General features: G+C 42.1%; 3 protein-coding genes across 5 annotated transcripts in view; 2 read left to right on the top strand and 1 right to left on the bottom strand.

The window, feature by feature from the left end:
- Positions 1-1,445: 1,445 nt before the first annotated feature.
- Positions 1,446-4,680, bottom strand: MOCS3 (molybdenum cofactor synthesis 3). Its single transcript, XM_045981901.1, has one exon. It carries the CDS (start codon positions 4,578-4,580, stop codon positions 3,204-3,206), a length of 1,377 nt encoding a protein of 458 aa, XP_045837857.1. The 5' UTR covers positions 4,581-4,680; the 3' UTR covers positions 1,446-3,203.
- Positions 4,681-4,892: 212 nt separating this feature from the next.
- Positions 4,893-24,595, top strand: DPM1 (dolichyl-phosphate mannosyltransferase subunit 1, catalytic). Its single transcript, XM_045981119.1, has 9 exons — positions 4,893-5,062; positions 7,635-7,734; positions 12,692-12,725; positions 14,268-14,344; positions 14,430-14,455; positions 16,695-16,790; positions 19,532-19,600; positions 21,265-21,379; positions 22,264-24,595. Exons 1-9 carry the CDS (start codon positions 4,902-4,904, stop codon positions 22,366-22,368), a joined length of 783 nt encoding a protein of 260 aa, XP_045837075.1. The 5' UTR covers positions 4,893-4,901; the 3' UTR covers positions 22,369-24,595.
- Positions 24,596-26,117: 1,522 nt separating this feature from the next.
- Positions 26,118-27,651, top strand: part of LOC123926669 (activity dependent neuroprotector homeobox) — a 32,655-nt gene continuing 31,121 nt past the window's right edge. For 2 of the 3 annotated variants that reach the window (XM_045980613.1, XM_045980614.1), the window contains exon 1: positions 26,118-26,250. The gene's annotated coding sequence lies outside the window, so the exon portion shown is untranslated. The remainder of the gene's footprint in view (positions 26,251-27,651) is intronic. The other variant, XM_045980615.1, reaches the window with a different exon arrangement.

The raw sequence follows: 27,651 nt of genomic DNA, 5'->3' as shown, positions 1-27,651 counted from the left end.
GAAGCCTGCAAGCCAAGTGAGTCGGAGTACATTTCTTCTGCGTCTGAAATCCAAGATCTTTCCATCCTGACGCTTAGGGCATGGATTGTTTTTCAAAAGTGAAACCGTGTAAAACTAGTACAAAGTTCTCACTGGGAGTCAGTATAGTGTATTGCTTAGAACACGGGCTGTCTCGCCAGACCATCTGGGTTCAAGTTCCCAATCACATAGTAAGTACCCAGTAAATGTTAGCTATTACTTTACTTCGAATAAAAACCAAACTTCTGGTCTACAACCTACTCTTGATGTGTTCCCAATCTCCATAAACCTTCCCTTGCTCCACTTGCTTTCCGCTTCTCGAACTTATAAACCTATGTTTATTTGCCTCAGGGTCTTTCCACTTGTCTTCCTCTCAGTCAGGGAGGTTCTCCCAAATCGAGCTGGCTCCTTACCACCAATTAGGTTCTGATTTTCATGTCAACCCTTCTGCAAGGAGCTTTCCTCTAATTAATCTATCCAAAATAGATCTCCACCCCAATACATCAGTTTCATTTTTTAATGACACTTAACACTGATTTGTTGATTTGTCTCCTCTCATTTACATGTGAAGTCTGAAATAGAAAATCTCTTCTTCACCATTATCCCAGTTTAGAATAGAAACCGGTACACTTGATGTTTGCTAAATAAAAAGGAAAAAATATCGAGTTAAAAATCCCATCTGAATGTAGAAAAACTGGTCACAGACCCCCAGAGAAAACAAAGTTCCAGAGAATAAAAGAATCTGGATCCTGTAACAGATACCGATCATATTAACAGCCCAACTTTTGAAAAAAAATCTTTCGCTAGTTTGAGAAAAAGCCGGATTGGGTTCTGTCTCCCGACTGTAGACATCAAAACTTGAATTCACAGCTGCTCTTATTGTGAGGATGGAGGCACTGAGACTAGGCTCTCCCTACCAGACACACCTCAGAAGACTGATTCAGAAGAGCGATCGATGTAAATCAATTGTTTTCTGTCCCCTGGGCAGTGGCTGAAGTGCTGTGCTTCTTGGGAGAACAGCGAGGCTATGCTAGATGAAACTAGAGCAGTTTCCTCGAGGGCTAGATGGGGCAGCATAGCATAGAAAGTATTCTGAGGTCAGTTCTGTGCGTGGTTTGGGGAATCACTCCTGGAATTATAGCTTTAAGGCTGTCCCCAAAATTCTTGGGAGCACCTCATCTCACTTTAATAAGCCCCTTTTCCACTTAAGCAGCCAGAGTCGTCTTCTGTTGCCTGTCCTATTGAGAACCAAGTTTGCAGGAACTACCGAAACTGTTCAACTTTAGGATACCAGTCCTTAGAATAGGAAATAGTTCCCTTATCTGTCCACTTTATTTCTTGGTATGAATCCGGAGCAGTTTTTGTCCTGAAAGTAAGACGGTAAGACATAGGCCAGCCATCTTTACTCACTGGTCTCTATCATTTATTTCCACAACTCCTTGGGAAAAACAGTCACAAGAAACCTGCTCCGTCTTTACAACAAAGGTTGAGCCAGGCCTATTCAAAACATGGGTTACAGTGTTTCACAGTTAAAAGGTAAGGACTATCCTAATTTTGAATTTGATTGTTAAATAATACCACCCTTTTATGATTAAAAAAAAAAAAAAGGAGTCTCTATCAGAGGTTACAAACCGAGGAAATCTGACCTGCAAGGGTTTTGTCTAGTCCACAAGCCGCTGAACTTAAAAAAATTGTAGCCAAAGATACAAAGATTTCACATTTACATCTGTGATTTCTGAGGATTATAGACCTGGACGCAACAATCAGCTGGAGAGCAGAGGCCCTCTTGACATGGCAGGCATTCTTCAACTTGCCACGGATATCGACCAAATCTTTGCTTATAGAAGTTACGCAAACCTGCCCTTTCATGAAAACGTTGTCTAACCAATAAACATAAAAACACCTACATTTTGTACTACTAAAAAATAATGGGAGTTAAAATAGATTAAATCAAAATAGAAGAGGCAAACTGAAGGGGAGAAATGGGGAGTGATTTGGTGGGTGTCAAGTTTCAGCCATGCAGGACGGGGGATTCTGGAATCTGTTGTACACCATGTGCATGTGGTTGACAATACCGTATCGCACACTTGGAAGTTACTGAGAGGGGAAATTGTGTGTGTGTGTGTGTGTGTGTGTGTGTGTGTGTGTGTTGCCACCGAAGAGAATCAATGTAATCCGCTGCATTAACCAAAGAGAAAAAAGCAGCACACAGTAATGCAAAAAAAGCATTTGATAAATTCAACGAAAACTTAGCAAACTATAAAAGGAAGGAAATTTTCTTTAATCTGATAAAAGGCAATAGCTACAGTAAAGCAATAACAAGTCTTATTGGTCAAATAGTCAGTTTTTCACCTGAGATTGTGAAGGAAATAACAATGCTCACTATTCCACTTTAATTCAATACTGTATTTGGTGTACTCGGCCAGTAAAGCAAGAAAAAAAAAAATAACAGATTGGGTAACGAAGAAAGGGCAGGAGAGGGCAGAAGGTTAGGACCTGGGCTTGAAGATTCCAAAGCCAGCCAAACCACAGTACACTATGTGTACAAAAACTTTAAATCAGCAATTTATAAGAGAAACTGACAGACTACAAAGGTGGTTTCCTTTATCTTACTAAATATCTCACTTTGATATTAATTCAAATATTTAATAGAATGACCCTTTCCCAGATAATTAAAATAATTTACATTTTAAACATTTCTGTGGAATATATTCTATCATTTGAAATTGAAGACCCAAACAATGTCTTGGCAAACAATAAAATGACCTCAAGTATATCATCTGTGATCAATTCAGGGAGACTAAGTTGACGACAGCTTTCCAAGCATTAAAATAGACAATTTAAAGTATTTTTTGATTAGGGGAGGTGGGGAAAAGCAGAACAGAGAAATGATCAGTCAAAACACAAAATCCTGTCACTTAACATTGTAATTCACATGTTCAAGCCATCTTCCAAGTGCTGGAAACGAAAGACAGTTCTCAGAAACAGTATTACAACCGATTAATAAGAAGAGCATCCAATGCATTACAACAAAAAAGCCTCTTACAAAAACGGGTCCAATGTAGTCAGTTTTTGGACAAGCCCAGTCTCTCCCATACATTCCTGGGAAAAAAAACACAAATAAATGTATCTTTTGGATAACATGGCAGTCCACATCTGCCTCAGGTCAGGCTCTCCCATCCACCTCAGTACTGCGGAAATGTTCCATCGATTTTGGCAGCCCAGGCCATGAGGCCCCCCACAACATCCTGAACGGTTGAAGATTCTAACTCCTGAACAGCCGTCAAGGACTGCAGGACCTTCACGGCTTTCTGGGAGTCATTGCCCAGTTTGCAAATCACATAAACTGGGAAAGCCGCCCCTTCCTGTGTGCCCTGCTTCCCTTCCCGGATTGCTTGTCCTAGGAGTTCTAAGATCTCCGCATCCCTCCGTTCCAAATGTTTCAAAGGGATGTGTAAGGCATGAGGCAAACGACAGATGTCCACCTCCACTTGAGGCCTGACGTCCAGCAACAGGTGGGGGGAGCCTGAATCCAGAAGACGCTTATAGTCGGTGACCGAAACTCGCTCCTCTGGGCTCAGCAAGTGCAGAGAGCGGCACTTCTCAGTGGCTGAGGAGCCACAGAAGGCTTCGTAGTCCTGCAGGTCTGTCACAGTGGGCCGCTCGCCGCAAGCTGCGCAATCAGGCCTGCGGCTCCGAAGTCGAATACAACGAAACTGTCCTCTGAGGGCATCAAAGATCAACAAGCTGCGACAGTAAGACGGACCCAGACCTGCTACGATCTTCAACACTTCCAACGCCTGCAAACAGCCCAGGACCCCGGTTACGACACCGAGCACCCCGCCATCCGCGCAGTTGGTCACCGTCTCCGCTGGAGGTGGTTGGGGGAATATGCAGCGATAGCAAGGCCCGCCGTCATAGTGGTACACTGTGATTTGGCCCTCAAAGCGCAGGGCGCTGGCCGACACGAGAGGTCGGCCGGCTAGCACACACGCGTCATTAACCAGGTAGCGAGTGGGCACGTTGTCAGAGCAGTCGGCCACCACGTCATAGCGGCGGATTAAGTCCAGCGCGGTGGCTGCCGTAAGCGCCTGAGCGTAGGGCACGCACTCCACCGCAGAATTGAGGCGGCGCAGCGAGGCGGCGGCCGAAAAGACCTTGGCTTGCCCGGCCAACGCCTCGCCATGCAGCACCTGGCGGGCCAAATTGCTCACTTCCACTACGTCGTAGTCCACAAGGCCCAAGCGGCCCACGCCGGCCGCCGCCAGGTACTGCGCCAGCGGGCAGCCGAGCCCACCGCACCCCACGATTAGCACCGACGCGGTGGCCAAGCGCAGCTGTCCGTGCACGCCCAGCTCAGGCAGCACTAGCTGCCGGCTGTAACGCAAAATCTCATCTCGAGACAGGGCGGCCTTCGGCGGCAGGGGCGACACAGGAACCAGCCGCTCTGGCTCCTGCTCCGCCAAAAGAGCCGCCGCCAGCCTCTGCTTCAGAGAACTTAGCTCTTCCTCACGCCGGGCAACTTCAGCCCGCAGGGCGAGCACCTCCTCCCGGGAACCCATGGCGCCACTCTCGGAAGTTGTCTTAAAAGGCGTTTCCTTTTCCGGCTTAGCGTCCCCTAGCGACTGGAAGAAACTAAAAAATTTTTACGCAGCATGGGAAAAAGTGATAAGTAGACATGTACTTCCTGGAGAAACCCTCACATTCAACTTTAAGGAGTCATAATTCCTGGATATTTCTAGGGACCACTAAGAGAGCTTTAAGAGAACTAGAACCCAACCACAGAGCCTGTCCCCCCTTCCCGAATTTGGTACGGTCCGACCCCTCCCCTTCTCGAGGCGCGTTGACGTCATTCCGTTTCCGGCGTCTCGCGCAGTTCCGCCATGGCCTCCGAGGAAGCGAGCGATAGTCCTCGTAGGTCTCGGCGGGAGCCGGAGGGGCGCGCCCGGGGACAGGACAAGTATTCAGTGCTTTTGCCCACCTACAACGAGCGCGAGAACCTACCGCTCATCGTATGGCTGCTGGTGAAAAGCTTCTCCGAGAGGTAGCGTGTCCGGCCGCCCTCCCTGAGGAATGAGATGAGCTGGCTTCGCCGGCTTGGGTGTCGGCAGTTGGCTGCGCGAGGCGGCCCTGCGCCGCCTTCCTTGGGCTCTTGAGGGAAGACTTGGGGAGAGGGCCACCCTTGGAGAAGGCAGAAGCGGATACTTCTGGGCTTCTCTCCGTGTCTTGGGTTTTCATTCCTGCCCTTGGGTTTTGTGAGACGTTCTCTTAATTGTACGCCCCCACCACCTCTCCCCCCCCCTCCCCCCGCCCCCGGCTGTCGTCGTCGTCGTCTTTTTTTTTTTTTTTAAGTAGGGTTGGGCTGTCTTTCACTTGGAGCGAGGTTGGAAGCTTGACCTCACTCCTAGATGATCAGGATGCGGCAAGAGCCGGGAGTCTAAATGAGCACGCTCACTCCCGCCCCCGTGCTGAGTGCTTATGTAAGCATGAGGTTTGATCTCTGGGTTAGAGAGCTGCTGCTGGGCCGGGCAACTTCGTTGGTCACTAGTGGATGTTTGATGGGATTGTTAGAAACTAGGGCTTTTCGAGTTTGAGTTTGGAAGTGTTACACAATATTTTTTTTTTAATTTCGGGCTATCTTGGTGTCAGTACGAAGTTACTTGTTTTAGGGTTATGCCAAGGGGATCATATTTAGATCTCCGAAGATCTTTCCAGATCAACATATACCAACTTAGAAAATTATCTTTTTTAATTCGATAATATTCCATAGGACTCTTATAATTTAACGAGCCGTGTCATCCCAGTGAACGCAGATTATTTCTGGAGCTTTTTTCGTTTTTCTTTTTTGACTTTTGCTTTACAGATGAAAACAGAGACTTTGTTCACCCCATGTTTTCCACGATTTAGAAGAAAGAGTGCTGGACACATAGTGAATGCTCATTTGGAAGAATGTTGCAACAGACACGCTCGTACTTTTACTAGTGTACTAGGGATAAAGTCTTTAGGATGGAATTCCTGGGTCAACAGATGTGCTTAAAATTGACAGTTATTACCAAAATGCTGGGGGGTGGCGGGTTAAATATATATATAGTACCACTTTAGGACTGACATTATCCCGAGAGTGCTTGTTTCCCCACCAACAAGCCAACCCAGGCTTTATTAAACTTAACATTTTTGGAAATGCGAATTGGTGAAAAACATTGCTGTTTTGACTATAATTCTTTGAATATCATAGCTATCATCGTGTGTGGCTCCTCACATTTTTTTAAAATTTATTTCTTTTTCCTCTTTTATTTAGTTATCTTATTTTGGTTTCTGTAAACACTTTCTACATGAGAGAAATTGTCATATGGTCGATCTTGTTTAGTTTGTCTTCTGAGTCTCAAATTTTTTTTTTTTGCTTTAATCCGAGGGAAGTTTCAAGAAGGGAACAACGATTTTCTTTTCAGGTGTAGTCGAATTAAAGTCAGCTTAGCTGGATTCCTTTAAACTACCTTACCCTCCGGTGTTCTGGGCACATCGAAGTGAGAGAAAGTATAATTTGCTAATGAGTAACTTCATTTGTTTTTGAAGTATATCTTTCTCAGCGTATCAGCTAGAATCAACATCTTACATATTTTGGCTTGTAAAGCAATTGCCGAAATTAAAGCACTGTGGGAAGCTGAAGACTAGTATTTCCTCTTAACAGATAGGCTGAGTTTAGCTTTCTTGCTAGTTTGCTGGGGCTGACTTTTTTTAAGCCTTTGACAATGGAATGTGTTTTTCCTTATATGTGTTTTTAGTATGGGCAAAGAGGAAACAGTGTTGTAGGGGAGTTTGCTGTGCTTTCCTTTACTTTCCAATTAAGTTTCCCAGAAAAATTATTTTTAAAAAAAAATCTAAAATGAGGTGGGGGAAAACATAGTGATAACATGTACAACCAAGTATTGTGTTGGCTTATTTTTACACAAGATCAGTAACATGAAATTAATGGAGAGCCAATAGAAAGATGTTCACTTTGAAGCACATTGAAATCTTATGTAATTCTCCGTGCTTTATGTATTTAATAGTGTGAAGTAATGGGTACAACTCTTTGAAATAGTGGTGTAAGAGATTATTTTGCCATTTTAAAGAGGGTTTTTTAACGGATGGAATATGAAATCATATTTGTTCCATATGTTATTTAAATGTATTTGGAATTAAATTTAAAAGCAACTCAGCAACTCAGTCAACTTGAGATATCTTTGAAATGTACTTTTGAAATATTTTTTGTAACCAGGGCTTGATATTAAGGTCCTACAATTCCATTTCCAAAGTTGGTAAGTAAAATTTCGTGATATCCTATCTTATAGAATATAGAATTGCTGTGATTTTTTTTTAAATTGAAGAGTATGTTTTCTGTGTGAGAATTTTTTTTTAACATCTCAAGACTTTATTACAGCATTTTTCGGCAACATGCTGAGTTTGGAGGTGAAGTACTAAATGACATTTATTTCATTTTGTAATTGAAGTTTCCCTTAATTAATTAATGTGACAATAAATTTCCACTTGTACTGTGAGGAATTAGTAATTAAAAAATTTTTTTTGAGAATACTGTCTCCAAATAATACAAACTTTCATTTTGTTTTTTATTTTAGTGGAATCAATTACGAAATTATAATCATAGATGATGGAAGCCCAGATGGAACAAGGGACATTGCTGAACAGTTGGAGAAGATCTATGGGTCAGACAAGATTGTAAGTCATGTGAACATTTGTCTGTCATATCACTTGTGTTTGTTTAGGGGAAAGAATGAGAAATGACAGTGCTTAAATTCAGTCAATTTTTCTAGAAACTGAAATGATAAAAAGCATCTTACACACTTGGGATTCAGATGTATTTTCACTGTGCTTGAGGTTATACATGCCTTTGATGCGTTGGATCAGTAGTAATTGTACGGCACGGGCTACCTGGGTGACTCAGTTGGTTTAAGCCTCTGCCGTTGGCTCAGGTCATGATCCCAGGGTCCTGGGATCAAGCCCTGCATCCGCCTCCTTGTTCAATGAGAAGCCTGCTTCTCCCTCTGCCTGCTGCTCCCCCTGCTTATGCACTCTTTCTCTCTCTCAAATAAATAAGATCTTAAGAAAAGTAATTGTTAAAAAATTAATAGTTGGCCTTTGGATAAACTCTGTTTTTACAACTTACGCTGCAGATAAGTTCTCTTGAAGGGCAAAATTAAAGCATGCTCCTGAATTGACAAGGAATATTATGGAACTAGATTGCAATTAGTAATGTATATTTTGATCTTTCGGCTTCCTTTTTTGCAACTATAAAAGCTTATAGCTGGGTGGGCGATTGTTTTCATGGAAATTTGACATCTTTTTATTTTTCAGAGCACTTAACATCTTCTGTTTTACATGTAAAGTGGTCTTATGGGAGGAGATTGACTTTTGGAGTCTTACATTTTAGATTTTCCCACTGTACCTTGAAGGGTGTTGTTTTTCTACTGGAGTAACTTAGATGTAGAATTCATTTTATAATGGCTTTATAATTTTTATTTTTGATCACTGGTTTATTTTTATAATGGTTTATTTTGTAAATGTTTGAAAATACTTGTGAACTCAACTTTAGATAAATCTTGGGATAAAAGCATGCAATTAAGTCCAGATTTAATTAGAAAATGCATTCTAGGCATTGGGTATTTTTTAATATGTGTAGACAAGAGTTTCTCAGTCTTGGCACCATTAACATTTGGGACCTAATAATTCTTCGTGGTGGGGGGATGGGGTTGGTTGTTGCAGGGGCGGGGGCAGTGTCCTGTATGTTAGAGGACATTTAGCATCATCCCTGGACTCTTACCCACTAGATGCCATTTGCAGCCCCTCTCCCCAGGGTGACAACCAAAAATGTCTCTGGGTATCAATCAAATGAGCCCTTGTGGGCAAAATTGTCCCCTCCTCCCAAAAGAGAACCACCGATATAGACATAAACAGAAAAAGTCTCTTGGAGAACCTTTATTGATATTTGCATTTTAAGAAAAGGTAATTAAGCATTAGGGGGAAAAAAAAACTGTCACTGGGTACACACATTCTTCATTAATCCTGATAATGAAATCATTTCTATTCAGTTGGAGGAGATGGTGGTCGATAGAAGAGTTTAAGGGACATGTGCTACTCTTACACGCATGGTCAGTCTCTTCTGTGCTAGTTATTCTTTCCATATCACGCATGGGCAACTCAAATGTCTGTCACACCTCCAATTCTCTAAATATCTTGTGATACACAGGAGGAGATTAAAAATTGACAGATTTCCAACCTTCTAGCAGTGACTTCTGATGATGTCAGGTTCATTTGTTTTGGCCAGCAGCTCCCCAGTTTTTCTTACAGAGGTGAGCCAAGGCACTGAATCACATTTGTTACTGTATAGACTACTCTGAGTTATGTGTTGTTATTTAATCTGGGAACGTCAACGTGACAATATTTTGAACACCTTTGTCAGAACTTGATTCAACCTTGGGGTATAATTGATTGATATTAAAATATGTCTATTAAATTGACCTTTTCAAATTCTAAAACTACGTGGCCCTCAAGAAGTTCCACTTTTCCCACCAACCCAATAAAACTCAAAATAATGAGAAAAAAAATTACATTCACTGTTACGATTTTCCTTTATTACCTGGGAAGTTCCCTGTTCCTTCATTAGTTTATGACCTTTAAATCATTTAAAATAGAAAATTGCCCGTCTCCCCAACCCAGGCAATATCAGGCCATGCCTTGGATAGCGCTTGCTTGCTTTGAAGTGATGTGTGTGGTTTGTTGGGATAGAAGATGGAGACAAATTATTACTGAAGTTATTTTACAATATCTGAAAATATTCACAGATGCTTTGTTTTGTTTGCTAGTCTTTCAAAGTGGCTGAAATGAATGTTTCAAAAAATGAAGGAAGTTTTTTTTTCTTTAAACTCTGTGAGGAAATGAGAGTTTAAGGCACTTTCCAAGGTTACACAGCTAACAAACAGCGGAGGTGGGACTGAAGAAAAATTGGAGGCACGTATCCTGAGCTGTTAACCGTGCTTATAGGGTAGAGGGGTAGGAGATTGGGCTTCAGCCTTTCCATGTTGAGTGCTTCTGTTACGTTTGATGTATGCCATCTGTCTCAGCCTCCAACTAGAGATTAGTTTAAGTCACCTATGTTATTTCATAGGTTAGTCTTTTTACAGATTGTTCTTTTGATAAAATGTAATGCATGTTCATTACTTTAAAAACATCTAATTGTAGGATTGAAAGATTTGACTACTTTAAGAATATCGTTTATCCCTAAGTACCAAAATATTACCTCTCACAGAAAGATCAGTACCCAGGGGGTGCCTGGGTGGCTCAGTTGGTTAAGCGTCTGCCTTCAGCTCGGTTATGACCCCGGGGACCTGGGGTTGAGCCCTGCCTCTCGCTCCCTGCTCGGTAGGGAACCTGCTTTTCCCTCTCCCTCTGTTCCCTTTGCTTGTGCGCTCTTTCTCTTTCTCTAATAAATAAAATCTTTAAAAAAAAAAAAAAAGATGGGGCCCCTGGGTGGCTCAGTGGGTTGAAGCCTCTGCCTTCGGCTCGGGTCATGATCCCAGGGTCCTGGGATTGAGCCCCACATCGGGCTCTCTGCTCTGCAGGGAGCCTGCTTCCTCCTCTCTGTCTGCCTGCCTCTCTGCCTAATTGTGATCTCTGTCTGTCAAATAAATAAATAAAAATCTTTAAAAAAAAAAAAATCAGTACCCTAATCAAATGTACGAAAACATAATTCTCAGGACTCCTGGGTGGCTCAGTTGGTTAAGCATCTGCTTTTAGCTCGGGTCATAGTCTCAGGGTCCTGAGATAGATCTCACATTGGGCTCCCCACTCAGAGGGGATCTGCTTCTCTCCCCACCCCCCTGCACTTGTGTTTTCTCTTGCTCTTTCTCAAATAAATAAATCTTTTAAACAAACATAATTCACAACTGTAAATGGCCAAAAATGAAAAAAATAAAATGGAAAAAAACGTGAGCCTCACATTTCAGTGAAAAAGTTGCTGATAAAACTGATGTTGCCTTTGTGGTCCCCCTCCAAGTCCCTTTTCCAGGGGACACCCCAGTCTGCAGCTTGGTGTGGCTTGCTTCAGAACTTTGTGCCTGTCTATATTTGTCAGACTAGGCCGTGTGGCGTTCTTTGTTTTTCAACATAAATGCAATCTCCCTGTTTCATTCTGTTGATTTTTAACTGTAGCCATGAGATCCTTTATTGCTAAATTATCTCATTCTTTTAACTGTTCCATAGTACTCTATCATGCAGCATGGTTTATATTTTATAAAAACTTAAGAAAAAAAGATTTTTCCAACTGAAACATAGGATTACAGAAAATCTAAGGCACGCTTTAAAGGGTTTGTTTTTTAGGGCAGATACCAGGTCAGTATTTTGTCAGTAATCATCAGTGACAAAAATAAAACCTGATATAGCTTGTTTGATTTTGTCCAGTGAATTATGATTAGTATACATGATCGATTAAATGTCTAATTTTCTTCTATATAAGAGTTCATTGAGCAGGAATGCATTTTATCTTTGTTCCTCCCCAAGACCTACAGCAGTTCGCATGAAGTTTAAAACAAAACAAAACTAGTCTATCCTGGTTGAATTAAACTGAAAATACTTTAAGAGATTTGCAGTCTGAGGTAGCCTGCCTATACACTGGAAAATGTAGAAGGGGTGTAGATAGGCTTGGTAGTGAGTCCATGTGAGCCCATACCTCAGAAACTTAGAGTCAAAATCTTGGCATTCTACTTTTTTCAAAAATTTCCAGACAAAAGAAAAAGAGCTAAACCCCGTTTATATACGAATTTAAAAAAAAAGGTAGAAAGACTAAATGATCGACAAAAAGTAAGAAGAGAAAAAAATTTTTATTGTTAGGCCTATAACCCTAAAATCATGTCATTGGGCCAGTAGAGAATGTAATGAGGTCTTCAAGCGTAAAGTCAGGATAAGTTGATGGAGTGATATCAGCATTTAAAATAATACAAGGAATCCAGAGAAAGAAGCATGCATACCTTTTCAGCCACTGTGATTCAACTTTTGGGATGCTAATTACAGAAATGACAGGACCCCTTCAAAAGGATATGTGTACAAGTATCTTTATTGTAGCAATATTTGTAATGACACATACCTGCAACTGACCTGAATGCCTTAACTAATGTATGACCATATATTGTCTGACTTGTAACTGTAAGCCTGTATTGTTTTTGTGACTGAAAAAAATAAAAAGCATGGGGGGGGGTGGATCAAGAATGTGAATAAATAATAAAGTCCCAAAAGGGATTGAGAAAACAGATAAGGCTATCAAATAGTGAAGGTATAGGATAAGTGAAATAAATCCTCGGTTTTCTTAGGAGAAGGAATCAACAGCTGTTGTTCAAAATGATAAAGTAACATTGTTTACCTACTGTTTTCTGGTGAATAGCACCAGGAAAAAAAAATGCTTAAAATTTGACCTGCTGGGTTGGGTTAAAAGAGTATTATTTTTCCAACTCACTAAGCTATTTGATTTGTTACCAAATACTTTTTTACCGTGTTAAACATACTGTGTTTTAAGGTCTAATAAATGCAGCTATATTTTTGTTAAAAGGAGCAGACACCTATAAAAATAATTTTTAGTAGATTATTTTTAGTATTTGTGTTAAAATGCTGTTTCTTATTCTTGCAGCTTCTAAGACCACGGGAGAAAAAGTTAGGCCTGGGTAAGTAGAACCTCTCGACCCTCATACCTGCTTCTCGTCTTGGTAAGCTTACCCAGTGTGTATTTTCCGAATTTGGAAGAAGGCCAAAATACAGTGACCTCTGATGGTTTTTAATGATCTTAATGACGTGTATATGGTTTAACTTGAGTTGCACGTATCAGTCAGGGTCCACTTGGGAAAACAGAAACCACTGTTAGCCTTTCAGTGTAGGGAATTTAATACTAAGAATCTGGTTACACAGGTGAAGGAATGCTAAGAGGCCAAATGGAATGGAACAGTGAGGCCACTCAAACTGGTAATGGCGAGAGGTTGCTACCACCCCTAGAATGGAGCAGCAATAGGAGGAGATGGTGTTTTCAGAGCCCAGGAACCCAGGCTATTTAGAAGGGTCTGGAAGGGTGAAGTAGGGGATACCTGGCAGGAGCTAGAGCCGTGGAGGATACCCAGTCGGTGCTGGGAGGCAGAGTAGGAGGGGGACACAGTTTTCTGTTTCTCTCTCCTGGAAGCTATCCCTCCTGCCTCCCGAAGCTATCCAACAGCCAGTTGAGGAGAGCACATGGGAACTATAGTTCCATGCAATGTAGAACAGGGTAGAGCAGGGCCAGAGAAGGGATCTGAGGGCAGATGTTTTGGACCAGCATGCTGTGTTAGCCTATAAATCTTTGAACATTTCTTTTTAAGTAGTAAAAAGTTAATCTTTATTTTTAAAAAAGAAAACTTTTCTAGCTTTTAAAATCTTAGATGAACTTAATCATTCTGAAATGAGTATCTCAGTACCTTTATTTCTGGGCTGGTTACAGTTGCTTAGATTAAGAAGTAGTATAATTTTACTGAAAAATTGGGAGAGCATGGAGGAAGCACAGTTCTTAAAAGTTTGAGTATTTGCTGCTGTCTTGAAGACCATTTCTCTGGCAGTCATCAAGTGTTCTGAGTATCTGAACCCAGAGGTTCTTTGAGATTGAAGTAATGGAAACTGCCATGAAAGCAACCAGGAATTCCTGACGAGTCCATGGAAATCCAAAAAGCTGTGATCCTCACTCTTTAGCAAAAGAAGTTAGACGAGTTCACCATTGCAAATAAGATACTGTGGGCGTTTGGAACTAGGGAATGTGGGACTCCCCAAATCCCCACTTACCCTTACCTATCAGGTCCCTGGGGGACTTCTAGGCATGAAGGGAGCTAAGTAATTGCTGGCTGTGTCTTTGACCGCAAATACCAGATCCCTCTAGTGTACTAAGCTTACAGTGGAGACTAAACTCGGGGTAGCTTTTGTGGAAATGGGCCAGGAGTAATGGGAAGAGCAGAAGCAGGGAAACACTTTTAGGTAGAGAGCTGAGCTTCAGAAGGTGGCGCCTGGAACTAAGGTGAAGTGGCAGATGAAAGAATGGAATGGAGAGATGTTTTTGACTGAGAATAAATAGGATTTAGTTATAGTTTAGTATCACCTTTAAGAGACTGATGTATGCTCTCAGGTGCTTAATTTCACATGTATATGTAAGCATTTCTGATGGCTTTCTTTAGCAGATATATTTTCATTTTCAGGAACTGCATATATTCATGGAATGAAACATGCCACAGGAAACTACATAATTATTATGGATGCTGATCTCTCACACCATGTAAGTGGTATCTTTCTTTCTTTGGCTATTTGTGGTAGTCTAAGCCTATTTTACTGACTTAATGTTTATTTTTTCTAAATTTCAGCCAAAATTTATTCCTGAATTCATTAGGTAGGTATTTTTAATATTTGAAAGAACTGTGTTTCAAATCATTTATCTTACTTTAATATTTGACTTATTTTCATTTTTTACTAAAAATGCACATGCTATTTTAAGTTTGCTGTCAGAAATGAAACCAACATACAAATCCGAGCCTCATGACTATAGATTCGTGGCTAAATGATGTATTTTAGGGACTCTAAATTCTCCCAGACCACAGGAAAAGATGGAAGCCCTACATCATAAGGGTAAAACACCATGAACAAGTAGGGTTTATTCCAAGAATGCCAGAATGGTTCATCATCAGGAAATCATCCACATAATTTATCATATTAGCAAAGAAAGCAGCATGATTAAGTCTGTAGGTGCTTAAAGGAATTTGATAAATTATACTAGCCACTTCTAATAAAACTTGAAAACAGAGATAAAAGGAAACCATTTAAACTTGATAAAGACAACCCAGTCCTAAGACAGACATCTTACTAAATGGTGAAATGTTGAATCATTAACAAACGCATTGAGGCAGGCATGCCAGCTGTCATTATATGTGGACATTTTAAGTGATGTAAAAACAAGAATTTAGTATGAATATTAAGTAAGGATACAAAATGGTACTTATTTGCAGGCAATATGGTTGTATTCTTAGAAAATCTAAGGGCACCTGATGGCTCAGTCGTTAAGTGTGTGCCTTCAGCTCAGGTCATGATCCCAGGGTCCTGGGATCGAGTCCCATATCGGGCTCCTTACTCAGCATGGAGTCTGCTTCTCCCTCTCCCTCTGCCCCTCCTCCTGCTGATGCATACTCTTTCTTGCTCTCTCTCTCTGTCAAATAAATAAATAAAACCTTAAAAAAATAAAAGAAGAATCCAAGACAACATGAAACCTCTCAGAATAAGAATTTGGAAACTGTTTTCATTGTAAGCTAAATATACTAAAACAGAATTAGGTAATGTTACTGTCCTGTTTTGATTACTTCAGTGAGTTCTCATTAAAGAGAAACTTTAAAAAGAAACTTTTCCTTCCCCCTCAAACAGCTACGTGATCTGGCCCCTGCGTTCCTTTCCGAGCTCATCTTGTGTCCCTCCTCTCCACCCCCTCTGCGGCAGCCACGCTCCTTCCATTTCTCTGTCACGCGGAGCACTGTTGTCTTTGCCTAAAATGCTCTTTCCCTGCTCTTTAATAGCCAGCTATTCTAATCCTTTGATCTCTGCATAAGGTCGCCTCCGAGATATCTTTCTGCCTATATATCTAATTCCCAAGAGCCCCTTTGACCTGAGAAGGAAATGGAACCAGGGAAATAGAAAATGGGTGAAAGCTAGAAACAAGCCCTATGTAGAAGAAGGACCAATGGCTATGAAACCTGAGGGAAGACACCCTGGGATGTTGGCAGGGAAACACGAAGTGAAATAATTGTGGCAGTATTTTATTACCCATTATTTTGTCATAATTACAAACTTAAAGAGCGACACATGTAGCACGGATAAGATGGCGGGAAGTGGACACACCCAGATACTGGTGGAGAAGTGTGAGCTGCTACAGCCTTCTTGGAAAGTAACTTCTGGTGATACCTGTTCAAAATACTTGCAAGCTTTGTTTTAGCAAATCTCTTGTGTTCCACTTGGGATTGTATAAGCACCAGGATGTAAGTTTATAAGAACGTTGTCACACTGTTCATTGTGGTTGTGGTGTTGGGGGTTGGGAGACCCACCATGAAAACAACCATACAAGTATACGGGTCCAGTGCTCCATGGGATATTTTTGCAGCTATTAGAAAAAATGGGGAAATTCTCTGTTGACCTCCAGGGATGTCCATGATTCCATTAACATCATTAACTGACAAAAGGCAAGTTGCAGAATATACTTTTTTGGTTTCTAATTTTGTTAAAGCAACCAGAATCCCTGGGGTTTTGTCTGTATTTTTCTGCAAAGAGAAAGGTCTGGAGGGTTACCAGGCTGTTGTAGCACTGTTTACTTATTAATAGGGCCAAGAACAGAATGGAGGGGAATTACATTTTAGGATGGTTTCACATGGTACCATCAGCAAGTACTACTATTTTTTAGTTTTAGAAATTAATAAAGGAAAAATATTAGGTCTGAAATCTTGAAAGATTTTTTGGTGGTATAGTTATGTTTTCTTGGCATTGTTTTTCGTATGCAAATCTTAAAGGTTCATTTTGTGTAGCTTGTGAAAATAAATATTGAAAGCTCAATAGCTTTTTCTAATTGACAGCTAATGTATTTGTTTCTTCAGGAAGCAGAAGGAGGGTAATTTTGACATTGTCTCTGGAACTCGCTACAAAGGAGATGGAGGTGTATACGGCTGGGATTTGAAAAGAAAAATAATCAGGTATAGACGTGCTGCAGTTTCTCTAGTCTTTATTGTACCTACTGGGAGTGTGTTTATGACAGGTATTTGGATTACTCACCATGCTGCCTTGGGATTGCTGGGATCGGATTTTTTTTTTTTTTTTTTCTTTTTTAGTATATGTGCTGCCGAAGCGAGCACTCTGGGATCGGATTGTTAACTTCCAATATATACTCCCAGATAGCTCCTTATGTACAAATTTTCCTATGATTAAAGTATTTTATTTTGAATATTTGTCACTAAGGAAAAATCAGCATAAGCCTTTGAACCTTTGTTAGAAATGGTCTAATTCAGCAAAATTGAGTCTGTACCTTCAGCTTTAAGTGAACTATTCATCTGTATTCTGGGACTGAGTAGTCTTGTGTACACACACACACACGAACACACACAGAAGAGAGAGGGCCCATATCAAAGGATAGGGAAGGAGAATCCACTCTTGATTGGAAGACTCACAAAGAATTTCTGACCTTATTTAATCTATATCACCTTTTTGTGGTGGTTGAGAAGATGAAATCTATAAGGGATCTGTGTAGCTTCCTGCTTAATATGTGACCACATACCTCTACAGATGTAAAGGTATACCTTTACTAATATTTACTAATATTAGTGTTTTTTATGACCCTTTTCATTCCTTTTGAAGATTTTGTTAAGTTAATCACAGTTCTGCCTCTTAATTGTGGAAACTTGGGAAAATCATTTTAGACCTGTAAGATCCTCAATGTTTGGTGAAATGAAGGGGTTGGATAAAACAGTGGTTTTTAATCCTGCCGAATATTGGAATCACGTAGAGAGAAAATCGTACACTACTCTTCCCTGTCATTTTCCCTTTCTCGTGTGCGCACACACACTGTAGACCGTGCAAATGGATCTCCACGGGTGGGGCAGAACCATCAGTATTTTCACAGGCTCTCCAGAGGATTCTATTGGGCAGCCAGTGTTGAGAACAAGTGAGTAATCTCTCAGGCCCTCTGAATTTGGTCATCACAGCTCCCACTTTAAAATTAAGGGGTCCCAAGTTGTATTGAGGTGTGTTTGTCATTAGTTGTTAGTGTCTGCACTGACTGAAATATATATTCCTGAGAAAGATTATGTAATCACTTGTGCATGGTGGACTCATTTGTATGAACTAGAATTTCAATCCAAGCCCATCTGACTCTTGCTGCATTTTAATTTAAAAACCCCAATTTAGGGGCGCCTGGGTGGCTCAGTGGGTTAAGCCTCTGCCTTCAGCTCAGGTCATGATCTCAGGGTCCTGGGATCGAGCCCCATATTGGGCTCTCTGCTTGGCAGGGAGCCTGCTTCCTCCCCTCTCTGGCTGCTGCTCTGCCTACTTGTAATCTCTCTCTCTCTCTCTGTAAAAAAGAAAAAAAAATTAAAAAAAACTCAGTTTAAAAAAAAAAAACCCCAATTTAGAGATACGTTCACTGATTTGAAGTACAAATGTGTATGTATACATACACGTATATACATCTACGCTCACTTTGCTTAAACCCATTTTGAGAGGTAAACTATTTCCTAGAATTTTGTTAATGGAAGCAATTTGAAAGGGAAAATGTTTTTTTAAGCTATTTTCCCAGCTATAGACCTAACCATGTTATCTGTGTAAAAATAATCTTTCCTAGGGAGGGCCTTGGTAGTTACCTTGGCTTTGGAGAGAAACTGTTCTTTCCAGACTACCTCAGAAAACTTTTTTCTCTCAATCGGAGCTCACTAAAATAGCTATAATACAAAAGTCACTCTTTTCCAAGGGCACTTCAGATCTTTTCAAAATGTAATCATTGGTATTAGTAATAGCTTGAAACTGATACTTAGTTTTGTTTGAAGCACATACCTTGTCATTGTTATGGCCTGGATGTCCTGCTAAAATTTATTTGTTAAAATACCTTACCCTCAAATTGTTGGTATTTGGAGGTGGGGCCTTTGAGGTAATTGAATTTAGTGACCATGGGGCACTCATGGTGGAATTAGTGCCCTTTCCAGAAGAGACCGGTGGGCTTGGCTTTTGTTGCTCTCTCCTTCTGTGAGAGCACACAGCAGGAAGGCAGCCCTCTGTAAGCCAAGAAGGGGGTTCTCACCAGGAACCACGTCTGCTGCACCTTGATCTTGGACTTCCCAGCCTTCAGAACTGAGAGAAATCAATATCTGTCATTTAAGCCACGCAGTCTGTGGTATTTAGTTACAACAGCCGAAGTAGAAAGAAGCAGTTTCAGAATGAACATTTTGTTCAATTTCAAGAGATTGCCGAAAACCAAAACTCTTGCCCACTTGCATACCTTCTTTTTAAAAAAAGTGCCTTATTATGCAGACTGACCTATTGCCTAATTGAAACCCATGATCCCTTGTGCTTATTAGAGTCTGAAAAGGAAACTCCAAATCCCTGATTCCTTCTGCTTTCTGAGAGATGGTCATAATTCTAAGTGAGGACTGGTAGCAAATATGCAAATTGAATTAAAAATCCCTTATCTTTCTTACCTAAAGTTTAGAAGAGTGATTGTTTTATAAGGCCTCTCTAAGTGTCACATTCGGAGAAAGAAGTCCCCATTTCGTCAAAAATGAGAATGTCACATCCTTTACTAACTAAAATTTCTATAAAATTGACGTGTTTGTAAAATAGTGTTGCATTTATGAAATTAGTAACGGTTTTAGCACTCTGACCCTGGTTGTGTTTCTCTTGTTTAGAAAACGTATTATATAAAGAAAATCTAATTGTTTTATTTAAACAGCCGCGGGGCCAATTTTATAACTCAGATTTTGCTCAGACCAGGAGCATCTGATTTAACAGGAAGTTTCAGGTACAGTAAAAACTGTAATTTTATATTTTCTATTATTAACAACTTCTTATCTGAATTTCTTTGTATACAATGACTTATTTTTAAGAAATGCTTTTAATTTCTACCACATTTTTGTTCCAGAACATACAAAGATAGACTGAAGTTCCTTAGAAGTTGCTAATGAGGGATGCCTGGGTGGTTCAGTCGATTAAGCCACTACCTTAGGCTCAGGTCATGATCCTGGGGTCTTGGGATCGAGTCTACCTCGGGCTCCTTGCTCAGTGGGGAACCTGCTTCTCCCTCTGCCTCTGGATCCCACTCTGCCTGCTTGTGCTCCCTCTCTGATAAATAAGTAAAATCTTTAAGAAATTGCTAATGAGGCCTGAGCATCTTCTTAAAGGGAAATGTACTTTCTAAGGAGCATCAAAGGTAGGGCTTAGGTTAGTGTGCTTGTTAATATTCACGTTGGTGCTCAGCCCCTAGTGGGGGCCTAGGGGGCCAAGGTGGCTGCTTAATCTACTTCTCATTCAGAACATTGCTGTCATTGGTGATAGGTTCCAAAGAACAGCACTTCTTCCAGCAACTTTCTGCAATTCATATGATATTGTTGCTCTGTCCACAGAAAAGCTTAAAATAGTTAATGGTTAGGGTGTTTGCAGTTACCTTGCTCTCTGTATTTTTAATTTTAAAAAAATTATTGTTTAATTAGAACAAAACCTTCTTCCAGGTTGAAGGAAGGGTAATTTTTGTTTGTTTTGGCAGGTGATATTTTTAATTTTAGTCTTGCTATAGAAGATGAACTGTTTTGTATGACCATGTATTATTTGGCATTTGCTTTTTTCCATTAAATAATGTTAATTCTTTGGTTCTTTGTCAGAATTGACACACAAAGTTAAGACAGGAATCTAGGCATTGCAGGATTGAGGCAATCCTGTAGGATACAGCTATCACCAGTTGAGGTCACAGTTAGAGACCTGCACTGGGCAGATGCACGGGCCAAACATGGAGCACATCAGATTCACAAAGTAAGAAACAGGAGCTGGGAAGTCCTGTGGATGAACCCAATCACGTTCTTCAGGAGCTCCCCGTAAGTCCCTGAAAGGGACTGTGTTTATCTCAGGGAATATATTTAGCACATCTTGGGAAATAGAAGCTGCTCAGACATTTATGAGGAAACACTTGTTAATTACTGGGTTTGCTCTTGTCATCTACTTTATTAATCATAAATTAATATGATTAATATTTAATATAATTATATTTAATATAATAATTAATATAAATTAAGATTAATCATCATCTGTGAACTCTATTGTTGGAATATTTGGAATGGTTGCTCTTCATTCAACTTTAAAAATTTTAAGAAAATTTAAAAGCTTAAAACGGTGGTTCTACTTCAAATGTTACACTTTATCCTATTTTTATAATTTGTGGTAGTATGGTAAGGAAATAATTCCCTAAAAGATACTAAGAATTCATTTTCAAAATTATTCTAAATTATTTACCAAATATTGCATGACCATTCCAGTTCAGGACAAGTGTATTCTAATCATAAGCTGTGACAGTTTTTCTGCATGCAAATGGCTAGTGAAAAGTTTTAGGGTTTGTAAGTACTAGTGAACTTTTATAAAGGATACATGTAGCAAGTGTATTTACAAGGTGTTCATATGTATTTTACTTTCTCACAGGTTATACCGAAAAGAAGTTCTACAGAAATTAATAGAAAAATGTGTTTCTAAAGGCTACGTGTTCCAGATGGAGATGATTGTTCGGGCAAGACAGTTGAATTACACTATTGGCGAGGTAGGCAAACTTCTGGTAAATAGAATGCCGTATCCCTTGTAAGAAAACAGTAGGTTTAGACTATAAGAAAAAGTTTAACTTGCACAACTACTAAATAAATGTGGGAGGCTTCTGGTTGTTTGGAACGTCCATGCACTAAAGGGTGAAAATCACTTTTGAATTAACTACATTGACCCTACCAGGATTTAAAAACATTAATAGAAGGCATCATTCCCTTTCAAAGAATTAAAAATTACTGGTAGGTTCTGCATCTTGCCCTTCTGACCACTCAGCTTTGTGGGGTGAGTGTGTTTGCTCCTTTTTCTCTTTCCATAGCCAAGAACCACTCTAATGATGAATGCATTTGCCATTTTCCACGAAGAGGACAGGACTTAATGGGGGCGGGAGGTGGTCAATAATATTTACAGCTAGCTGTTGAGCTCTTAGGAAAGGCTCTCCTCCTTTAACACTAATGTTCCTACTCACAGCAAGAAAATAACTAGAATGCATGTCTCCATGGAAGTGTCAAGATTTTTAACACTAAAACATAGTAACAGATAAATTGAACGGACTACTGAAAAAATTTAGTGAAAGGCTTTTACTTTGGAATATAAATTTTTTTCTTGAAATACTGGTTGAAACTGGTCAGCAGCTTAGTATTCAGGATCATTGCTTTTCAAATGGTTTTAGATTTGGTTCATTTGACCTTTTTTTAGGTAACGAAATGTTTAAAGATTTGGGGTACAGTTGCTATAACAACTTAACTATATATAACACATAACTTCCGAACCTACTTGAAGGGCTATCATAAGACAGAGCTTATTTGTACTGTATTGGTGTATGCTTGCTATGCTTCCTTTTTAATATTTTTGAAGGCTGACTTAACGTGTGTTTTTTTTAACCAGGTTCCAATATCATTTGTGGATCGTGTTTACGGTGAATCCAAGTTGGGAGGAAATGAAATAGTCTCTTTCTTGAAAGGATTATTGACCCTCTTTGCTACTACATAAAAGAAAGTTACTCATTATACTTATGTTGATTTCATTTAAACATAAAAGAAGCCTGGTTGCTGATTTTTATAAAATGTACTCTTAGAGCATAAATCATAAGGTAAGGTAAATTTCATACAAATCTTTTTTCTGAGGAAACTCATTTTGTATGTCAAATGAAATTAGAAAAATGAGCAGTGTTCTCAATTTTCATTTGATTTTGCTATATTAAGACTTGTAAATAAATGTACATGGGTATTTTTTTTCCAGAAAATATTGCTGCTTTCATTAGAGTATGTGCAGAATTTTGTACATGGGGAAGATTTTGAAGTATATAAAGAACTGGACTCATAGCTCTTTGTAATAGATGTCAGAAGCAAGAAAAATGTTAATTCATGAAATACGTATGGCTATTTCTGTATTAATAAGTAGACACCTCTGCCCCTTCTTCAAAAATGTATCTCAAATTTCTTAAACTAGATAAAATGTGTTTAGGTCATGAATTCAGAGTTGGGCTGTTTGTAGCTCTTGAATTGATGAAGCATTTCATCTGTCACAGCAAGTCTATTTAACATACTGTGAATTGGAAACTTGACATCTCTTGATTGCATAGCTACTATTTTTTCTATCCTGAGCAGTAACTTCTATCAGTAAGAAAAAAATACTGATGACATTAAGGCATCAGTATTTTGATGATTTCGAGACTTAGTTGCTATAGTAATTTTTAAACCTCTTGCTAAGCTGTAAGTGTTCCGCAGGTTAAAATGCTCCTTAAGTTTAAGCTGTTCATGAAAGCCAGCACAAATGTTCTGTTTACCTACCTTCTCTAACCTAAGTGTTTCAAAAAAAAAAAAAAAAAAAAGATAAATTTCTGACTGTAGCATAGCTTATGGAACTCATAGTACCTTTTAAATTTGGGGGAAGGCATACTTTGAGCAAATAAGCTTAAGATCAAGTTGATTGTCGTTTGCAAGTAAAAGGAAGAGACCCCTCTAAGTTTTTTAATAAGCATATTTATTGAACAGTATTCTTAGTTACATTTTCCTGGCTTAATTTGGCTGCTAAAGATATTTAAAATCGGCTTTTCCCCCTTGCATTTCTAACAGATCCTACCAGAAATTAATATCAGACTATAAAATTTTTGGTGTCACTTTGAACATTACCTACTCCCATAGTTGAATCCATAGGACACATTCCAATAAGGACCTCTACTATTCTGTTTCCCTTTTACAGAGCTGTGTAGCCAGCCAGCACACCAGGGACCCACCTTCCTGGGGGAAATGACTTCTTTCATCATTAATAATAACTAGAAAATTCATCACTGTTTGATGTAGAATTACCTAACGTAATAGAAATATAATACCCTTTTTTGGTTGTTGAGTGCTTAGATTCTCTTCTTCTTCATCTAAACCCAAAGTTTTTGTTGTCGAGTATGTGGAGCAGAGAGTAAGTAAGTACCTCAGAGAACTCTCTATAAGTATTGCCTTCTCAAACCCCAGTAGAGTAGATAGCTATCTTTTGCCTTTTTAATCTTTTTAATTCTTAATTCCAGTCACAACACTGTCACTACTGGAATTGATAGTAGAGAAAGCATTTGAACAGTGAGACTTTCATCATGTAGCAGTTACTTAGAAAAGAATCTGATCTATTTAGATGGTATTTTTTAGTAAATCTGATGATTTAAGCACTAAAAATCTTAAAACATTTATATGTGAACTTAGCATCTTTCTTTACTTTTTAAATTAGGTCAAGGATGAAATCCAGATGTTTTTCCTTTGTATTTATTTGTATTACCACTCTGTGAAATCTAAGTATATCTAAGGACAACTGAGCTTGTGATAAATTTTGCTTATTTCATAGTTGCTTTTGCCTGTCTTCTGTAACATGTAATTAGATTCTTCATCTCTGTTTCTCTAAATCAAATGCTTTGGTGCCGCCACCACCGCCCTTTTTTTTTTTTTTTTTTTTTTTTAACTTCTCCAGTTCTTGTTTCCCCCTTGAAATACTGATTTGGCTTTCAGAAATTAATGAAATTCTGTGTTGGATGAAATGGCTTGTTTAAAGCTGCTAACTGAAGTCTTCACTGAGCCATGTGTAACCACAACTAGTACTACTTTCAATTACGTCCGAATCTTTGGGGATGTTAAGTATGATTTGAAACTATTTTAACTTGAAATTTAGAGAAACAGCCAAAGATCAGTGTATTTACAGAGCACACACTTTAAGAAAACAGGCTTGGTTAACCTTCCTGATGGTGTTCATGACTCTTCAGTATGTTTAGCTAATGACATACTCTCAGATGCACTCTGCTCCAAAAGGTGGGTTCGGAAACGAGGTAATGTGTTGGTTGGGATTGACCTAAGTTTACACAAACTGGCCATGTGCTATCTTGTGCTGGCCAGATTGTGGTACCACTAAGTGTCCCTGGGACCACAGTTGAAGTATAGTTTTTGAGCAGCAACATCATTTCTCATCTTTCTGCATCACGAGTCCAGTGGCCCCCACACGCTAGGGTTCCCATTTGTTTTCTTCAGGCCAAAGAGAAGAGCCCATCACCGACCTGGAAGACTGTCAGCCCCTGTCCACTAAGTAACCCGCCCCACCGGGAAAGTACCAGGGCTCCATGAGCTCATGGCTCATCTCCAGTCGGTGTGTGAAGCACGAGGCCCTCACACCTCATATAAGGCAGGAGGCATCGCGCACGACCGGCCAGGTGTCCCTGCCCTTACCGCGGCTGCCCGGCGGGTGAGAGCGCAGGCCTCCCAGCACGTGGAGCGCTGGGCTGCCCGCACGCCCCCTCCCGCCAGATGTAGTTCAGGCCCAGCTGGGCCCGCGCAGGGATCCCCAGCGCGGCCACCTGACTGAGTGCAGGGCGTGCTGCGGCCCGCTGCTGGTGCCTCCGCCGCCGGCGCTGCGGCCAGAGGAAGGCGCCCGCCGTGCACACGGGCCCTGGAAGCGCACTGCGGCCATTATCCGCGGCGCCTCCTAGTGGGTCAATGGCAAAAATCCTCTTGGTTCTCGCGAGAGCTCCCCCTCTGTGGGGATTATATAATTTCCCTTAGGTGGGGGTACTGGGACCACCCTACCCCCAAAAAAGTTAGGTGCGAGAACAGGTGGCAGTGAGAGGGTTGTCCCCGGGGTACACGGGGGGAAGGGGTACTGTCCCCCACTACCCCCCTTACTTAGCTGGACAATGAGTCCTCTTATGCTAATGAGGTATTTACGTCACTTCCGCTCTTTCTCGGCCGCCATTTTGGCTAGGGCAGGTTCGGGGACTCGCTCCGAGGCGCTTGTATTGTCTGCTGAGGGGAGACGCGGGATCAGCCCCCTCCCCCGCCCGTTGCCGCCGCCGCCTCCACCGGCCCGGTCTCCCCTCCGCCGCCCGCCGGGATCCATGAGCTGAACTCCCGCCCCCCCCCCCCCCGGCCGCCGCCATCTTGTGCCCCCTCCCCCTCCCGCGGGCAGCGCTAAGGGGGATTTTGGCGTCTCCTCAGACACAGCTCCCTCTCTCGGTCCCCGCTGCTGAGGAGCGAAAGGAGCGCGGCCGCCGCCGCCGCCCGCCTGCCCGCGCCGGTGAAGCCGCCTCTCCCACACCCTCCGTCTCCTCCCTCCGCCCCTCCTTTGTCTGCACCGCTCGACGACGCTGCCGCCGCCGCCCGCGCGGGGACTGGAGGGAGCCGCTCGCGCCGCCGCCGCCGCCCGCCGCTCTGCTGCGCCCGCCGCGCCCCCCGGCAGCAGCCGCGGCCGCGGCGCGAGCCGGAGCCCGCCGAGCCAGAACGCGACGAGGCCCCGGGCGCGCCCTCGCCGCCGCCACCGCCGTGCCGCCGCCATCCGCCCGCCGCCGCCGCCGCCGCCCGGCCCCCGAGCACGCCGGCCCCGCGCGCGCCTCGAGGCCGAGTCAAGGTAAGCCCCAGTGGCCGCCGCGAGCCGACCCCGCGGCCCGGCCCCGCTCCCGCCGAGCCGGCCCCGCGGGCGCATTGTTGTTCCCACTGCCAGCCCTCCAGCCGCACACGCTCCTTTGCATACTCTGGTGCTGACGGAACGCCCGCCCCGGCGCGGACCGCTACCCGGGCTCTGCTCCGGGGTCCAGGCGCCTCCTCCTGCAGCCCGACCTCCCTTCCCCGCCCCGTGAGCCCGCCGAGGCCAGCAGCCAGCCTGGCCCCCGGAGCTTGTGCCGCTGATGGCATCTCCCTCCACCCCGCCCCCAGCAAGAACCGAGCTGCTCCCATCCCTGGAACTAATCCCTTCCTCCCGCTCCCCCCCCCCCCCCAACGAGCCCCCCACGCACACCCCCAGTGCCTGGGACGAGCCTTCTGCCAGGTCTACCCACCCTTCGCTGGGGGAGGGGGGGACAGATTGGGGGGCGGGGAGCATGCATGGCACGGAGTGGAAAGTCTGCCTGCACCGTGCACCCTTCCTCCCCAACATGCCAGCTACCCTCCTGTCCTAAGCACGGAGTCCACCACCACCCCTTTTTCTCGGTCGCAGCTGCTTGGTCAGCACGACCTCTTATGAACATTCTGAGCCCCAACTTTGCAATAAGATGGTAAAAAATGGAAATCCAGAAAGCTGCGAAAAGATTTTTTTTTTTTAATGCAATGAATGGGGAGGAGTTCTTTGAGCACCCTTTTATTCACCTCTCTTTCCTCTGGGCTGCCTGCCTGCCCTCCCCTCCCCTCCCCCCCAACCTGGATGCCTGTCTGCTGGAAAAGGCGCGATTGCTTCTCTTCCTCTTCTGCCCAAGATCAGGCGCTAAGGTCTAATGTCCTTTTTAGCCACACTTGTACCCACACTAAGTCTTCTTGATGTTCTTGCGTTCACCAATTCCTCTGAGCAGTTCTTGCCATAACCCCATTTCTCAGACAAAGGCTTAGGAGGGAAAAAGAACCAAACTGTTTCCTGTGTTTGCCATTTTAATGCTGTCCATCCCCACACACCCAGTTCCTATCCCTGATGCTTCTCGTGCCAGTGTCTTGAACCTTCAGAGGGGAGGGGGGGAAACTCCTGGGTAGCTTGATACAGTTTCTTTATAAATCTGCATTGTTGCTTCTGGTTTATGGCCATCAAGAAAATACCAGCCCCCACCCAAAATGCACCGCAGCCAAGTCGGCTAAAGGCGATGAGTGTTGGAGTCAGTAGGGGGCGCATTCCCTGCACTGGGTAAGGCTGCAGAGGGGGGAAGGGCCCCAGAGCTAGAACAGGATGTGCTTCACAGCGCCTTCTACAGACCATGGGAAAATGGACCCCGCAAAGACACACACTCTCGCACTCTTAGTTGGTGAGCTGACAGCAACATGGCGAAGG

The sequence above is a fragment of the Meles meles genome, chromosome 16, assembly GCF_922984935.1.
Source record: "Meles meles chromosome 16, mMelMel3.1 paternal haplotype, whole genome shotgun sequence".
Taxonomy (NCBI): domain Eukaryota; kingdom Metazoa; phylum Chordata; class Mammalia; order Carnivora; family Mustelidae; genus Meles; species Meles meles.
This window is presented reverse-complemented; position numbering and strand designations above follow the sequence as displayed.

Excerpts from the sequence above, each read along its gene's own strand:
- MOCS3 (XM_045981901.1), bottom strand. The coding sequence starts at position 4,580 with ATGGGTTCCCGGGAGGAGGTGCTCGCCCTGCGGGCTGAAGTTGCCCGG.
- DPM1 (XM_045981119.1), top strand. The coding sequence starts at position 4,902 with ATGGCCTCCGAGGAAGCGAGCGATAGTCCTCGTAGGTCTCGGCGGGAG. Across the intron at positions 14,456-16,694 it reads TTTATTCCTGAATTCATTAG|GAAGCAGAAGGAGGGTAATT; the intron begins GTAGGTATTTTT and ends TTGTTTCTTCAG. Across the intron at positions 21,380-22,263 it reads TGAATTACACTATTGGCGAG|GTTCCAATATCATTTGTGGA; the intron begins GTAGGCAAACTT and ends TTTTTTAACCAG.